Source organism: Platalea leucorodia (assembly GCF_965183815.1).
Source record: "Platalea leucorodia genome assembly, chromosome: 5".
Taxonomy (NCBI): Eukaryota; Metazoa; Chordata; class Aves; order Pelecaniformes; family Threskiornithidae; genus Platalea; species Platalea leucorodia.
In genome coordinates, this window is record NC_138827.1 from 34,355,261 (window position 1) to 34,369,989 (window position 14,729).

Below are 14,729 nucleotides of genomic sequence, written 5' to 3' on the forward strand. Positions count from 1 at the left end.
TTGCATTTAAACTGTTATGCTCTTGTCAACCAATGCAGTTGATAATCCAAAAGTAAAAATAGTCTCAGTAAGGCTCGTAGTAGTCTTTATAGTACCAACATTTGCTTGTAAAACTTCTGATTTTTTCATTGCTTAAATGATACAGGAACAGTTGGTGACAATATATAAGCCCATCATAGCTAAGCTGATAGGAAGCAAGCTTTAAGAAAAGTATTTTCAGAAAGTGCCTAACTTCTCAATCTTTGTTCTCTCTTAATGCAATAAATTTATTGCTGCATCGCTAAACATTGACTTCTTAAGGCTACTGTACTATTTTTCTCTAAGACCTCTTGATATCAACACTAATATCATTGTGCTAACACCATCTGAATCGTTCAGCTTAGCTTACGCTTCTGTAGGAACAATTTTACAAACAGTCACATTTTAAATTAAAGTACATGTCTATAAGCCTTAACATAAAGACAAGGTAAGCTGCAGCAAACGACATTTATGCAGTCATTTCAAAGTGAAGTTTTCCTGTGGCTGAATCTGCTGACTGCTCTTTGTATAGTTACCTATTGGAAGTCACTCTTTTGCCTCAATAAAATAGTTACAAATTCAGAAACATCTTGGAAAAACAACAGCAATAAGCTGCATGTTTTGAATGAGTATTTATCCTAATAGCCATATAAATACATTTTACTTCATTTCATGTGGGTGATGTTCATTCACAGAGGTACTAGTTGCTGCAATATCTTTCCTCTGAACCTGTTATTTCAAACTAACGAAGGCAGGGATACAAGCATAAAGAAGACAAAAACATTGCTATTATTATCCATCAGTTTACATTTATTGAGAAAAACCATACAAAAAACATTATACAGTTAACGTGTACCCATATTACATACAATGTCAATGCAAGCTCAAAACCACATTTTTGTAAAGCATTCAATTTACCTCAAGTCCAAGCTGCATCTCCCTAAGACACTGTTCCCATCACAGTTGCCTTTTAAAGCCAATCTTCTTTTTACACACGGGTAGTTTCTGCAGAGAACACTTTTCTCAGGACGAAAAGGCATTTCACATGCACGCAAGAGAAATATTTGTGCATACATAAGAATTTTATAAGCTATTACTAGGGAAGAGGGAATCCTGTCAACTGTATGCTTTCTGAAAAGCCCAGTCCTCCCTTCCTCCCCCCACTTCCAGAAAAAAGCAAACCAAAAAGCTTTCAGCATGCAATGGAAAACTTAAAAATTACTTTGGAAGAGAACAGGGGAGAAACAGTTTCTATCATCCAATAAAACACCACTAGTAAAAAGATGAAATATTTCAAGATAGGCTGTGCAAGTGAATAATGATCCTGTCCGCCTGGACAGCTTAAATAGAGGTCTTATGATCATGCTAGACTGAAGATCATCCACCTGACATTTAATTTCATGTCCTATAAAGTATAGGCTGCAGAAAGTGATACGAAAATGCTTTTCCTACTTTGAACATCATGCTTCCTTCTTAAACTTTTTGTAGTCTTCATGTTCTACTTAATTTGTGGAACTCTAAGGGGGGAGGGGAGCAGGAAACATTTAAAGACACCTTTTGGACAAGTTCATTACATTTCTAAACAAGTCCAGTTATCTTTTTGGATCAGGATAACTCCAATCATCTATTTTCTGTTCTCCTAAGAACTATGAGTTTGGAGACAGAGTTGAAAAATCAACACTATGCTTAGGACAAAATAGCATGCCTGTAAGCCCAGCAGTGAGAAAGCTGGAAGTCAATACACCTCAAATGCTACACACAAGAACATCTCATCTTCCACGCACTAGCAACATTCCAATGAACTGGCTTTTTTCTTCTCTATCTCCTCCCCCTGGCTAAGTTTACAATTGTAAAGACTGTTAAGATATTTTAGCAACAACAGTTGAAGAAAAAAGTATCATGTAAAAGGAAGTGAACAAATGACTCACCCCAACACTAAATTCACAGTATCAAAATCCAAATGGTACACGCCTAACCTTTTCTGACGTCAAAAATGAAGTTACATATTAAACTACAGATGAAATATTAAGTGGCTTGAGAAAAACTAAAGCACAACTATTAATTTAGTTCAAAAATTCAATATATCTAAGCTTGGCTGTTTAGAAGAATATAAATTAAAATAGATGGTTCATATTATTAAATCACAGTTTAAAAAACTTAACAGATTATGGAACATTATGGTCAAACAAATAATACTTTAAAGAATGAAAAGTGATCAAAACAAAAATTATACCCTACACCATTATGTATGGGATACATTTCAAATCTGTTATGTTTTTGCCAATTTTACCTTCTACATGGAGCCCTTCTATGGTCCATGCTCATCGGCTCACCAATGGCATACACTCAAAGGATTCCTCTTTACTGGTAGTAACTATCTCAGGACCTGATTCTATGAGCTATGATTTGGTGCTTGCAGCATCTTCAGCACTGTGTGTGAAAATGAAGGCAGTATTTTTGAATATTTTTCTTTGATGTACAGATAAGCAGGACTTTGAAAGAGGAGCAGCACATTTTAGAAACAGAATAATCAACAAAAAACCAAATAGATGCTGCTTTACTTTAAGCTAAAAAAAGAAAACCAACAACAAAAACCAGAAACAAAAACCTGTACCAGACCATCTATAAGACATACAAACATTTTAAACTATCAAAATATACAGCAATTCAGTTAAAGTATCAAGAAACAGGATACACTGACTGCTATATAGATAAAATATTATTTGCTGTACTGTCAACATTGGTGCACATGCTTTTTCAGTTAAAACATACTAATCTCCGAAACTCCAGAATCTGTTTTCCTATCACGTCAAGTATGAATAAGCAAACTAAGTTATCTAAAAATTCCACTAACACACTATAACTGTAAGACAAGTTACCAAGTTCAGTGATAACAACAAGAAGTCATATTCTTTATATTTAGGTCTTACTGGTTTGAGTGGGAATAGTGCCCTATTATAAAAAACATTTGTGAAGGCTGTTGAAGTTTCTAACCAAAGTAATTACTGCATATTTTTAAAGGTTTTGATTCTTTAATTGCAACAATTAGCTATTTGAGGAGAAATAACAAAAATTACTTATTCTGATCAAGTTTAATGACTGCAATCTACTAATCTTTTCTAAAAAAAAAAAAAGATACATATTTACCTAGAAATATAAACAGTTGTTTAAAAACTTAAAAGACTTTCCACTGAAATGGAACCATGAGTAACAATGCATTTGGGGAAGCAGCAGATTGCTTTTCAATACACAACCACAAAGATCTCACAGGGACAACATTAATGTACTGAAATATATTAATTTATATACTTCCTTAGGTTGTGCTTACCTGTTGCTTTTTTGCAGCAGAACCTAAGGTGGAAGGTCTGGGAAGGCACTGTGAAGTATAAATAATTGCACTGTTTGCAATTAATAAAGATTTTATACCTTAAATGAATCAAAATCAACAGCCTCCATTTTGTGAATGATAAAGAATCCAGTGAATTTAATTTTGCTCAGTTTACTACATAATAAATGCACCATTCTATAAGGTTATCTACAAAATACCATGCAAAATATCTGAACTATTAAATGTCATACCCTACACTAAAGATAGCAAATACTGTCCTAGCCTTTTTTAAGCTATCAGAGTATTTCCTAATTTTAAAAGGGATAAAAATAATTCCTTCTGTTTCTACAGCACAATACATACATTGCTAATTACCTGAATAAACTACTTCAATTTTCAAGCCTTAACTTTTACTTCTCTGTGCAGCCACCCTAAAAAAATTTATTCTCAAAGCAACAGTATGGTGTTCCAAAAGATAAAGCAAGTAACAGTTATAGAATTATTTAAAACATACCTACATCACTACATATCTGCAAACTATCTGAAGACAAAGAGAACTTCTGTCTAACAAGTGGTTCCAAAGACTTCAATGTTACGATATGCATACTTTAAAACACTGAATGATACAGCTGTCTCAGGAGTACTAATGAAAAACACTATTACTCAGATAAACAGAAACATGATTTTCTTTAGCTATTGCTAAACGTTTCAGGAATACTTACCCACAAAGCTCATATTATGTATATGTATATATATATACGCAAACCTATGTTTATCAATTAAGAAGCAATTATGATTTCCTAAGATATCAGCACTGTATTCCAACATAATAGTCACACAAGTATGGCATTTTCATTATGTGGAACATTGACAAAAAGATACTGTTGCAGTTCATCAATTTGTCATTCTGATGTACTTACAGTGCAATGCTCCTTGAAGGAACAATCAAGGATGATACACAGCACAGTCCTCCTCACCCCTATAGAGCTAGTTCTATACTGGCTGGATCAAACCTGCACTTCAACAAGACAATGGCAAGACAGACTGTATTGCATGTAGTCTAATATATGCAAAGAGCCAATAAATATGCAAAGAGCAAACATAGGATTTCAAGAGAATCAGCTTTTTAGTATGAGCATTAGAGCAATATAAAAAAAAAATTAATCAATTGATTCAAATACTTCAGTATTTACAAAACCAGAAGTTTTCTGCTCTGCAGGAAGTTCTCAGCCACTCCCCACCACTCAAACAAAACAGCGTTTTAAGGACAGATGCAATTTTTGTAACTACTATGCATACCACATTGACTTTTCTACACTGAATTTTGAAGTGGACTACTTCAAACTGAAGGCTTAAGCACATTACACTTAAAATAAATTTTATAACTAGTCTGAAAAAATCCATAAAATAGTTACGCAGGAACAGTTTTGAAGTATTCAATTAAAAACAAAAGTTATCTGTTATAGCAGCTGCACAGGTCTGAAACAGTGGTCATGTATAAAAGGAAATTTCACTGTTAATGCAATGGAAGTATGCCAAAAGATCACCTTCTTAAACACATGCAGTTTTAATCAAATAGAAAGAAAATTAAGGTATCAAGATTACTGATGCTAGGCAGCAAAATACAATGAATGAAAGATCCTCCATCTACAACTATTCTGCAAGAGGGGAAAAACAGGCTAACGACAAGTTTTTAAACTCAACAAGGTTTCATGGGGGGAGGGGGAAAAAAAAATCTCATTTGTGTACAGGTACCTTGATTCAGCGTTGCAAATCAATCCTATAATTCTTTATATACCCACATATCCAACTTACCGACACAGGAGGTTTCATATTATTTATTGTAAAGCACAAAACAGGCATTTTAAAAGTGATAAAGTATACATTGAAAAAGTACATTTATATCACAAAGCATTGACCACATAATTGCAAATACATTTGCTGGAATGTGTACATCTACACTAATACTAAAAACAAACCATTTTTCATTTCTACACAGAAATATTACCTCCTATCAGTAGTGATAGATATTTTGTACATTTTCAAAAACACTATTTTTTTAACCAAACAAAATTAAGATCTTCATCAAGGCGTCTGCATCCATACATTTAACAAAGGTTTTTTCCCCCACACAATGAAGCAAATACTGTATTGTCCACTTCTTATTATTGGCCCTGTGCAGAAGAGATACATAAGAGATACACAAAAAGTTAAAGAAAATCCTTTAAATCGAGCTAACTCAGGAGTGAAGCCTTTAAGAAAGAAAAATTGGTTAATGTAAATGGTGGTGGCTTCTTGCATGGTTTTCAAAACCCTGGGAGGAGAAAGTTTTTCTTCTTTTTTTTAAAAAAAAAAAAACATCATCACCAAACATATGGATAGATAGAGAACTCAAGTTATCAGGTAAACAAGGTCATCTATTAATTATTCTGATAGTTATTTCGCTAGAAAAAAAGATGCATACTCCAAAGGTAACAAAGCAGGAGACATGCAAAAAAATATCTATAACCACTGAAATGGAAGCCAGCCAAAAAACACTTGAACTTTATACCTGTGGTGCTGGAGGATGTTGTGGCATTCCCTGTGGACTTGTCTGGGCGTAATATGCTGCCTGCTGCCTGTAGTACTCAGCCCATGCTGCGCTGTAATCTGGCTGACCACCTGGCGGAGCCCCAGCAGGGGCAGGAACTGCTTGACCTACAAGTAATTAAAATTACATAGCTTTGTTGCTGCAAGAGAAATGAGAAAATTTCCAAATCTCACTGCCTAACAAACGTCACCTAGCTTCTTGCAATATTCCTCCAAGGCTTTTGAATAATCTTGTGGCTGCTTTTTTTACCTAACCACTCATCCTGTTCTTTTAACGTAATGATTCCCATGTAAAGCAAAACTGAAGAACCGTAAGGACAGTTTTGTCCGCCTCCTGAATCATGTTCCAGAGGAAAAGTCTTTAAAGACAGTTGACCCAAACTGACCTGAACACCCAGTAGCATTTAAATTAAAATACAGGTCAACAGGCGAGATTACGTTTTGTAATCCACCTAGACTGATATCTTATTGTACAGACTGCATTGATTAATTCACCAGATGCCAATTCGTTCACTCCCCCAATTTTGGCCTCCTTAATGCAACTGCTAGGTTATTGCAGATTACATTTTTCAAAAAGAGCATTAATTTTTCTAAACATTTAATCCACTACAGAATATGGTCCTGAAACTTCTCCTTCCAACTTTGGCTTAAGTTCCAATCCTCTATAAGTAACAGTGGGCACACACGTCGACACACACACGTCGACACACACACTCTCCTAGATGTACAGCTGAGAACTATCAGTCCTTCCAACAAAATCAATTTGCAGCTTAAACACTCTATAAAGGCAATAGATTAATATACAAGGACTCTTTAGTGTATAAAAAGAAAATTACAGCCAACTTTTTAGGACCTCAGTCGTGCCATTCTTCCAAGGAAGGTTTGTCGCAGACATCTTTACTTCCTTTTTCCCTTCTCTTATTTCAGAAACATCAAACACACTCCACTTATTACCACTATCACCTTCACTTTTTATCTGAAAGGTGTTTTTGCAGTTACCACTGCAGAATGTAACTGACTGTAAGTAGAACACCACTCTCTATCCTCTATCCAATCATCTCTCCTCACACTTACATGCACCCAGACAAAAGAGTTTTATATGGAATGCTTCATTTTAAGTTTCTTGAACTTCCAAAACAGAACTATTACTACTATGATATGACATTTTTGTGATTACATTCTTAAAAAGTTATTTTTTTAAAAATCAAAGTTTTACAGTCAGAATTAGGATATTACTGAAAAACCACCATCTCCCCAAGTTTTTTCTAGGATACTAGAAGGAGAAAAAAAAAACCAACCCAAAACACAACATCCAATCACACTACATCAAATAAATCCAAGGAAAATGCAAACCTGCACCCTCTACACCTACAGGTGCACCTAATCTTCTGTTCTGCTACCAAGAAAAAGGGGCAGCTTCCACACAATGAGAGGTGAAAGTTTTCAGTCCTACCTGAAACCACCTTACCTTTTATTTGGATACAAGACCACTGAGCAACCTTCTGGGGAACATGAATATCAAAGATTCTAATGAACAGTTTTCTAGGGTATCAGACAGAAGGTTGGTTTTGTTTGTTTCTTTTTTAAATACTTTTACACAGAAAATTCACATGAAGAATACCAGCTATCCACACTGCTCTTACATGTAAGTATATTCTCCCAATCCTCTCAAGAACATTAAGTGTGAGCAGTCAATCTGAACATTTGGCAAAGCACTACACTGAACGTCTTCAAAATACAATCTTCCATTTTCCAACCCTCTATACAACTTACACAGTTTTTCCATTTACACTGTAGATATATTAAAAAACCTCGCCATCGCTTTTTGGGTTATACAGTAAAGCCATTGTTTTCCTAGAAGAATTTACTTAAATGTCTTCAAATCTCAAGAGCTGAAATAACATTTTACAATTTAAACTTACAATTTACCACAACTTAGAAAGTTATTCTTCTGATCAATTATTTTAATCAAAATGATTTTTAATATGGTTAAAAATTATGCCAGTATACGCTTTTTGTAAGTTCACTATTAATTTATGAGATAATAATTCTACTTAAAGATTATTTAGCTATGTCATAGCTGCCAGCGCAGCTGAATGTCAAAGCTAAGGCATTTTTTGTGCATTATAACCCAAGAATCTTCTGACATTCAGCCAGCTATCCCAAAGCACTGTTGAAATTCAGATAATAAATCAAATAGAGGAAGCTTAACATCTACTCAAAGATGTCAAACTGGACTTCTGTCCTGAAATGGGTTAGTAGAAGTTCAAAGCATTTTAGCTGCATCATTCTCCTACCAAGTACTGTAAGTAATTCTGAACCTACACATGGAATTCAATAATTTAGTCAAAACTTCCTTTCAGTGTACAGAACTGCACTGAAACAGTACATGCTCATTGACATCCAGATTCAACTCAGAACACTAACAAACAAGATCGATCAACTACATACAAAGGAAATACAAGAAACACAGAACACCTCCCCACTAAGGAAGGCTAAGAAAGAAAATGCCAGATGATTCTACAGTTTTTCCACTACTCAAATCAAGGGCGATTCTAATAAGAGAAAACTGTTCTTTGTTCTCTTTCCTGCTAAAATGCTGAGGAAACATTAAAGAACAGTTCAACTATTTTATTATGGAATCCCTCAACTATAAATCAAGCCCACAATACAGTAGAATGACTTCAAATGATAAACTTACAAACTCCGACGGTGACATATAGATCACTTACTAAAATATGACTTCATGTTTAGAGGGAACTGTTATCCATGGGAGATTTTTAGGGTCCAGTTATGCAAATCTTTATTTTAGCTCTTGTAGGGCAAAATAAAAATACTATGTCTCCAATTCAAGATAACAGCATCTATATGTCTTCAAAAGCTAAACTACTGTCTTATAACCTGGTAATACTCAAGAGAAATTTGAAACAAATTATCTGAATTTATGAAGTAGGTTACCAAGCAAATAGATAGTATGGGTCACCTACAAGACCCATGTACAGTAACTTACCAGTGCACATGAGTAATTTTACTAGCTTTCCAGTCTTATTTTTAATTGTATTTGCTACTCAAAGCAATAGTCCCTGACCAGAACAAGAGTCTGAAAAAGGAGATGGACTTTGCCACTATATTTGTGAGTTGGAAAAAAGGTTATTTTCAAGTCACTGTTCTATACACTGGAAAGCGTTCTCTGTGTAGCCGAGCCACATTGCACCAGTAGAAAGCCACTTTGGAAAAGTGTAATGGTTTTGATGGGAATATTCAGGGGTGCTTTAGAGTTGTCAGATCACTCATAGTTAACAAAGTATGAGAAAATCCAGAGCACCAACTGCAGTATCACATCCAACTTGTTCAGCTCAGTACTGTCACCCTCCTAAGCTTGCCACATGGATTATCAAAGCAGTTTTCTTCAGCAGCAAAAAAAAAAACCTGCTGAGGCTCAGCAAGTACCAAGTTTCAGTTCAGTTCTCCAAAAAAGCTGTTTGTGTAATTATCTGTGCTGTGAAAAATCTGAAAGAGGAGTCGAAGAGCGAGTGACTTTTAATTCCTACCTTCCCCCTTTTGCGCAAGTTAACGGGGACAGAAGCATTACAGTACTGTAGGAAGCACAGTCGCAGCTGTATTTGAGAGCCCGGGGACCACACGAACCTGCTGATGGACAGGCTTCCTGTTCATCACATCTTCTACTACTTCTTAACATTGTTGTTAAGGAGGTGGGGAAAACACACCTCTATTTAGCACTACATCAACTCTACATGAATTCTCTGCCCTTCAACCTCACTTGGTCAGTTCTTTCTCTTTTCTAAGTGGATCTTAAGACAAATGTTATCTTCCATATCAAAATTTTCAACATGCTGAAGAAGCAAAAAGTTCTCATGATTTCCACAGTCAAGTTATACAGATGCAGACATCAAGAGTTCTCCTTCAGGCAAAGAACTCAATTTGAACTAGAAAAAGAAATTAAGATCACAACTGCTCATCTGTTTTTCCTCTTATTTGATTGTTGCCTTGGGATTTTTTAATTTTGCATTTTAAGAGCAATTCTTTAAATCTCCCAGTGTCTACCTTTTTTGGGTTCACACTCCTCTTTGGTCTTGCTCCCAGAGACTCTATCCCAACACCTTATAACTAGCTATTATTTAATTAGAGCAAATGCAAGACTAGCGCAACCCAGGCTTTGCCTTCCAGAGATAGCAAATTAGAAAGATGGCAGAGCCCCTGCCAACAAATTACATTACTCTTAAAAAGGCAATGAAAAAAACCGTAACTTGGCATTTCAGAACGTGAGCTGAACTAACAGAGACAGTAAATTGAAGAAAAGTAGTTAAGTGAAACAGGAAGAGGGAAAAATGGAAAGGCCCATCCTATCTTAAAAATCACATTTGGGAGTTGTGTTGCAATTTTCTTAGTCTGATACACAGTTCTTAAAGTAAATCATCATTACATATTTTCTGTTTCATTTCATCACTTATGCTGTGCCAAAATAAAGAAGAAAAAAGGTATTTATGTCTTGACAAATAATTTGAGATCAACCTGGCAGAAGGCTAGTAAGAGGAATTAAACATGCTATTAATCTTAACTCCAAATGCTTTTTAATATTTCATGAGAAAACGGGGTGCAGTTGCAAGAGGGCAAAAAAACTCACCAAACCCTCACACCCAAACAAACAGAAAACCCACACTAGATGCTGCTATACATCAGGTCAAACAGAGATACCAGGGAAAGCACTGGCATTCATAAGCCCACTAGTCCTCAGTGTACATATCTGTATCAACTACAATATCCACAGGAGGACACTGTGGACAAGACACTGACCTGCAAGACATTCCCATGATTTAAAAGATAACAGCACCTTCTGCCAATGCATCAAGACCACACATTCTTTCCTTATTCAGTAAATGATGAGATCATCAACTTAACAAGGAAATACATTTCAGTTTTATAAGTCAGCTCAAGCAACATATTTTGAAAAAGCCATCAACAACATATAACCTGCAGTTTAAACACAGCTCTTAAGTGCTGCAAAGCAAGTACTATTTATAAAAGGGCATGATATAAATGAAAGCTAGTTATGATGCTCTAATAACCTGGAACACAGAAAGCCAGTTACAAGGAAGAAAAAAAAAAAAAAATCTGTAATCTTAAGAGCATTAGGAAACTGCTACCAAACAAGACAAACAACAGCTTCATAAAAGTAGATCAAAGTTGAATTCCAAAACTTATGAAATATACTTTAAAAATATACTTAAAAATACTCAGATTGACGTATTTAAAATATGTTGTTTCCCAATGATCAAATATAGACATCTCATTAGGTATGAAGTATTTTTGCAAAGCTAATTACTAGCATGAATACAAATAAATGCCTTAAACACAACACAAATTTTTAAGTCTGTTTTTCTGCAGGGTTCAGGCCCTCTAGCAGTATATGGTTCAGAAGACACACGGATTGTGCATTTTTATTTTTTTTGGAGTAAAAAACCCATCTCATCGAAAAAGATACACAAGTCTCCTAAAACATTCTACTATGCAATAACAGAAAAAAACAAGCACACGTACCCATTTTTTTGTAGTATTCCTCCCAGGCCTTGGTATAGTCAACCTGCCCTGCTGGTGCTGGATTTGGCTGATCTCCTGAATTACAATAAAAATAGTCAAAATAAAAGTACTGGGTTTTGTTTCACACATAGAACAATTTACAAATAATCAGCTGAATTTTTCAGTACCAATCCCAAATACCATCACTCAAATCTAACACTATAAGCCTCTGTGGTACATGCTACTACAAATATAAACAATTAGTAAAAGACACCACTAAGAAACAAAAAGTTGTTTAAAGTGTTTGGCGAGTTTTCAAGATTCAGGAAATGCACACCACTCACAGTACAAAATACTACTCAAAATTTAAGTGGTAAGCCTCATCCAGCCACAACAATTATACAACTAAATACTACAATTGTAATTGTCCTTAAACCATGGGAAGTGATGCAACTGTTTAAGCAAATGACAATCAACAGTTTGCCTCGTTCCATTTTTATAATTGACCGCACTATGTATACACAATTAAGTCAGCCCAAGTAGCAGCAAAATTCTCTTTGGAGTACATTACAAGATAAATACATTACCCTTATTACTGCTGAAATTAAGAAAAGCAATGTTGAAGGCTGTAAGCAAGAGTTTTCCAAGAAAACCAGCTACCTTACAATCAATTTACCCAAGATATGAAGACAACAATAAAAAATAATGGGGCATCTACACCCCCAGCAATGAGAAGTTTATCTATTTTACTGAACAGCTACCTTGTCCATTAGTTTGGGTTGTAGCTGGTCCACCAGGAGGGGCTGCAGGTGGTGGCTGTGCTTGCTGCTGATAGTAGTGAGCATAATAAGCTGCCCACGCTGCTGAATTGGGATCTGTTCCTGGCTTACCTATGAAAACAAAACATAAGCATTTATAAAAGTAGTATGAACAGAATTAACCCTGTCCTAAGCAGTCATATTTCCCTCCAAGGAAAAATCCATCTAAACCAAATAACCATGTACATCCTGGAAGTATCTTTTTTTTCTAGCACAAACTTTTGATCAGGTTTCAGACAAGTGTATTGTACAAAGTATACTTTCATAGGACTGATGAGATAAAATCATTCTAGAACCCTTACTACTACAATGTCACTTATTAATTTTTAAATGTGATAAATAGAAACAGATTTTCAAGTTTATTTAAACAATCATGTTACTAAATGGTAGCACCAATGAATCATTCTAGCACCAAACAATTTCAGTGTTTTTACTTTTGTTATAACCTGACACTGGCAGAGGAGGCATGCCAAATACGTATTTCTGAAACAGAAGAATACAAATCTTACTAGCCATTTGCAATGCTGGTCAGTTAAACTTTAAGGTAACAGTAAAATACAGAAACACATAGTATTTTAAGAACCTGAGTCCCTGAGAACATGAGAACATGGCTATAAAGCATCACTGTTTACTTACAGATTTTTAGTATAATAATAGCAACACTTGCATCTTCCGCAGCTATCTCTGTGCTTCCCTTATTTTTAACTATATGTAGGTAGGCCAACGATGCTGCTTCCTAGAGCCTTATTTCTCTGTTTTTCACATATAGCCTTTAGGAATGGCTTATTCTTGCTGAATCACAGAGACTGATTACACTACAAGACCGGCAATCCGCAAAAACTGCAAATCTACTGTTAGAGAATGTAATGTTCTATAACACAACCAGCATCCTTTAACATTATTCGCATCCTTGAAGAATAAAAATATCTGCAAATAAATGCAGCCAGCTGAGGAAAGAACTTCACGTAAAGACACTGACACAACTGATACTTTAGAATAACTACACATGGAAATGGCAGTGTATTTCCCCCCAAACACAAAATAGGTAAGGCAGTGACTAATGGAAGAGAAAAAAGAAATCGCCTGAAAAAGGCATTCAGGGAGAAGAGATCCACAACACAACAGATTTCTTGCAGCATTTCATTTAGCATTAAAGTCACATGTAACCACTTAAAATGCACACAGTAGTATCAGCATACAGAAAACAATGTTAACATGCTGCTTCCTTTTTAAATTACACTGCTTCCATCAACAATAGTGGATTTAAACTAATATGTACTATATTCTAAGGTTACCTGCAAATATCAAATAAGCCATTGCTTGGTTCCCCCCCTCCTTCCCCTTAGTAGCTACTTCTCTAGAATAGAAGAACAGAGCAGGATTCATTAAATTTCCAAAGAAATCTGACTGTAGTAACTAGCTCCACTTTCACATGACAAGAGGCAAGCATGGATCTGGAGAAAGCACCTCTGAAAAAAATACTAAAATAACCCATTTGTTACACTGAAATGAGCAACTAAGTGGACAACGGTACAAAACTCATACAAATAAATGCTAGTTGAAAGAAACACCACCTTCAACTGCACACAGGAAAACTTCATTAGATTTTTAAGGAGTATTTATCCAAACAATGGTTATAAAATCATCATCAAGATGACACCAAGGTGAGTATTTACCATTTTTCTTACAGATCTTTATGTAGATAAATGACTTCATAAAAAATGAAACGTTGGCATGAAAAAGGCTGCAACATTTTGGCAGTGGTTTTGGATTAAGTGACACTTTTGGTATGCTGAGACTTCAAGTCACTGTGAATCATTCTACTTTTAAATAATAACAATAGGCATTTTTAAATACTAAACTGAATGCATGCAGAGCTACCTTTTGTAAGAGTTAGGAAAACGAAACCAGAAGTGGTTCTTTGCCAAGAAAGGATATATGAAAGACTTGAACATGAATAGAACTCTCCGTAGATTGTAACATCCTCCAAAGTCCTCCCCTTTTTCACTAAAGGAACTTGTGTCAGGACCAGTGAGTATCAGAAAATATTTATTCCTTTTATAACAAAAATAAAATTGAGATCTTTTGGCTGAAGTTCTGAAGAAGCTCTACCTCAAACAAATGAGGTATGAGTGACTGAAGCATCTAGCCTTACCATGCCTTGTGTGACTGGAGTTCCGTTTCCCCATACGCTCTAGTCCAACCAAAGGATATAACTTAAAGAAAAGCAGGATACTAAAACTTTGGGAAGTTGTAATTAGGTAAAAACTCCCGGTCTTCACAAAGGTAAACAGAAATAGAAGAAACAGATTCTACAAAGATGGGTTTCAGAAGAAAATACAAAGCTATTATAAGCAAAAGCTCAAAATACACAATCCTAACTAGTTTTACTGTATTAACAGCAGTTCAACAGAAGTTTTATCCCTCAAAAAGGACTG

At 35.2% G+C, this 14,729-nt stretch overlaps 1 protein-coding gene across 14 annotated transcripts in view; it reads right to left on the reverse strand.

Moving 5' to 3' along the window:
* Positions 1 to 14,729, reverse strand: part of FUBP1 (far upstream element binding protein 1) — a 38,032-nt gene that overhangs the window by 11,156 nt on the left and 12,147 nt on the right. For 4 of the 14 annotated variants that reach the window (XM_082314208.1, XM_082314206.1, XM_082314212.1 and 1 more), the window contains 4 exons: positions 12,235 to 12,363; positions 11,495 to 11,569; positions 5,898 to 6,043; positions 3,347 to 3,394 (listed from right to left, as the gene is read on the reverse strand). In XM_082314208.1, the coding sequence (XP_082170334.1) occupies positions 3,347 to 3,394; positions 5,898 to 6,043; positions 11,495 to 11,569; positions 12,235 to 12,363 (398 nt within the window). Of the gene's footprint in view, positions 1 to 98; positions 5,521 to 5,897; positions 6,044 to 11,494; positions 11,570 to 12,234; positions 12,364 to 14,729 lie in introns of those variants that run through there. The other 10 variants (XR_014228393.1, XM_082314209.1, XM_082314207.1 and 7 more) reach the window with 10 other exon arrangements.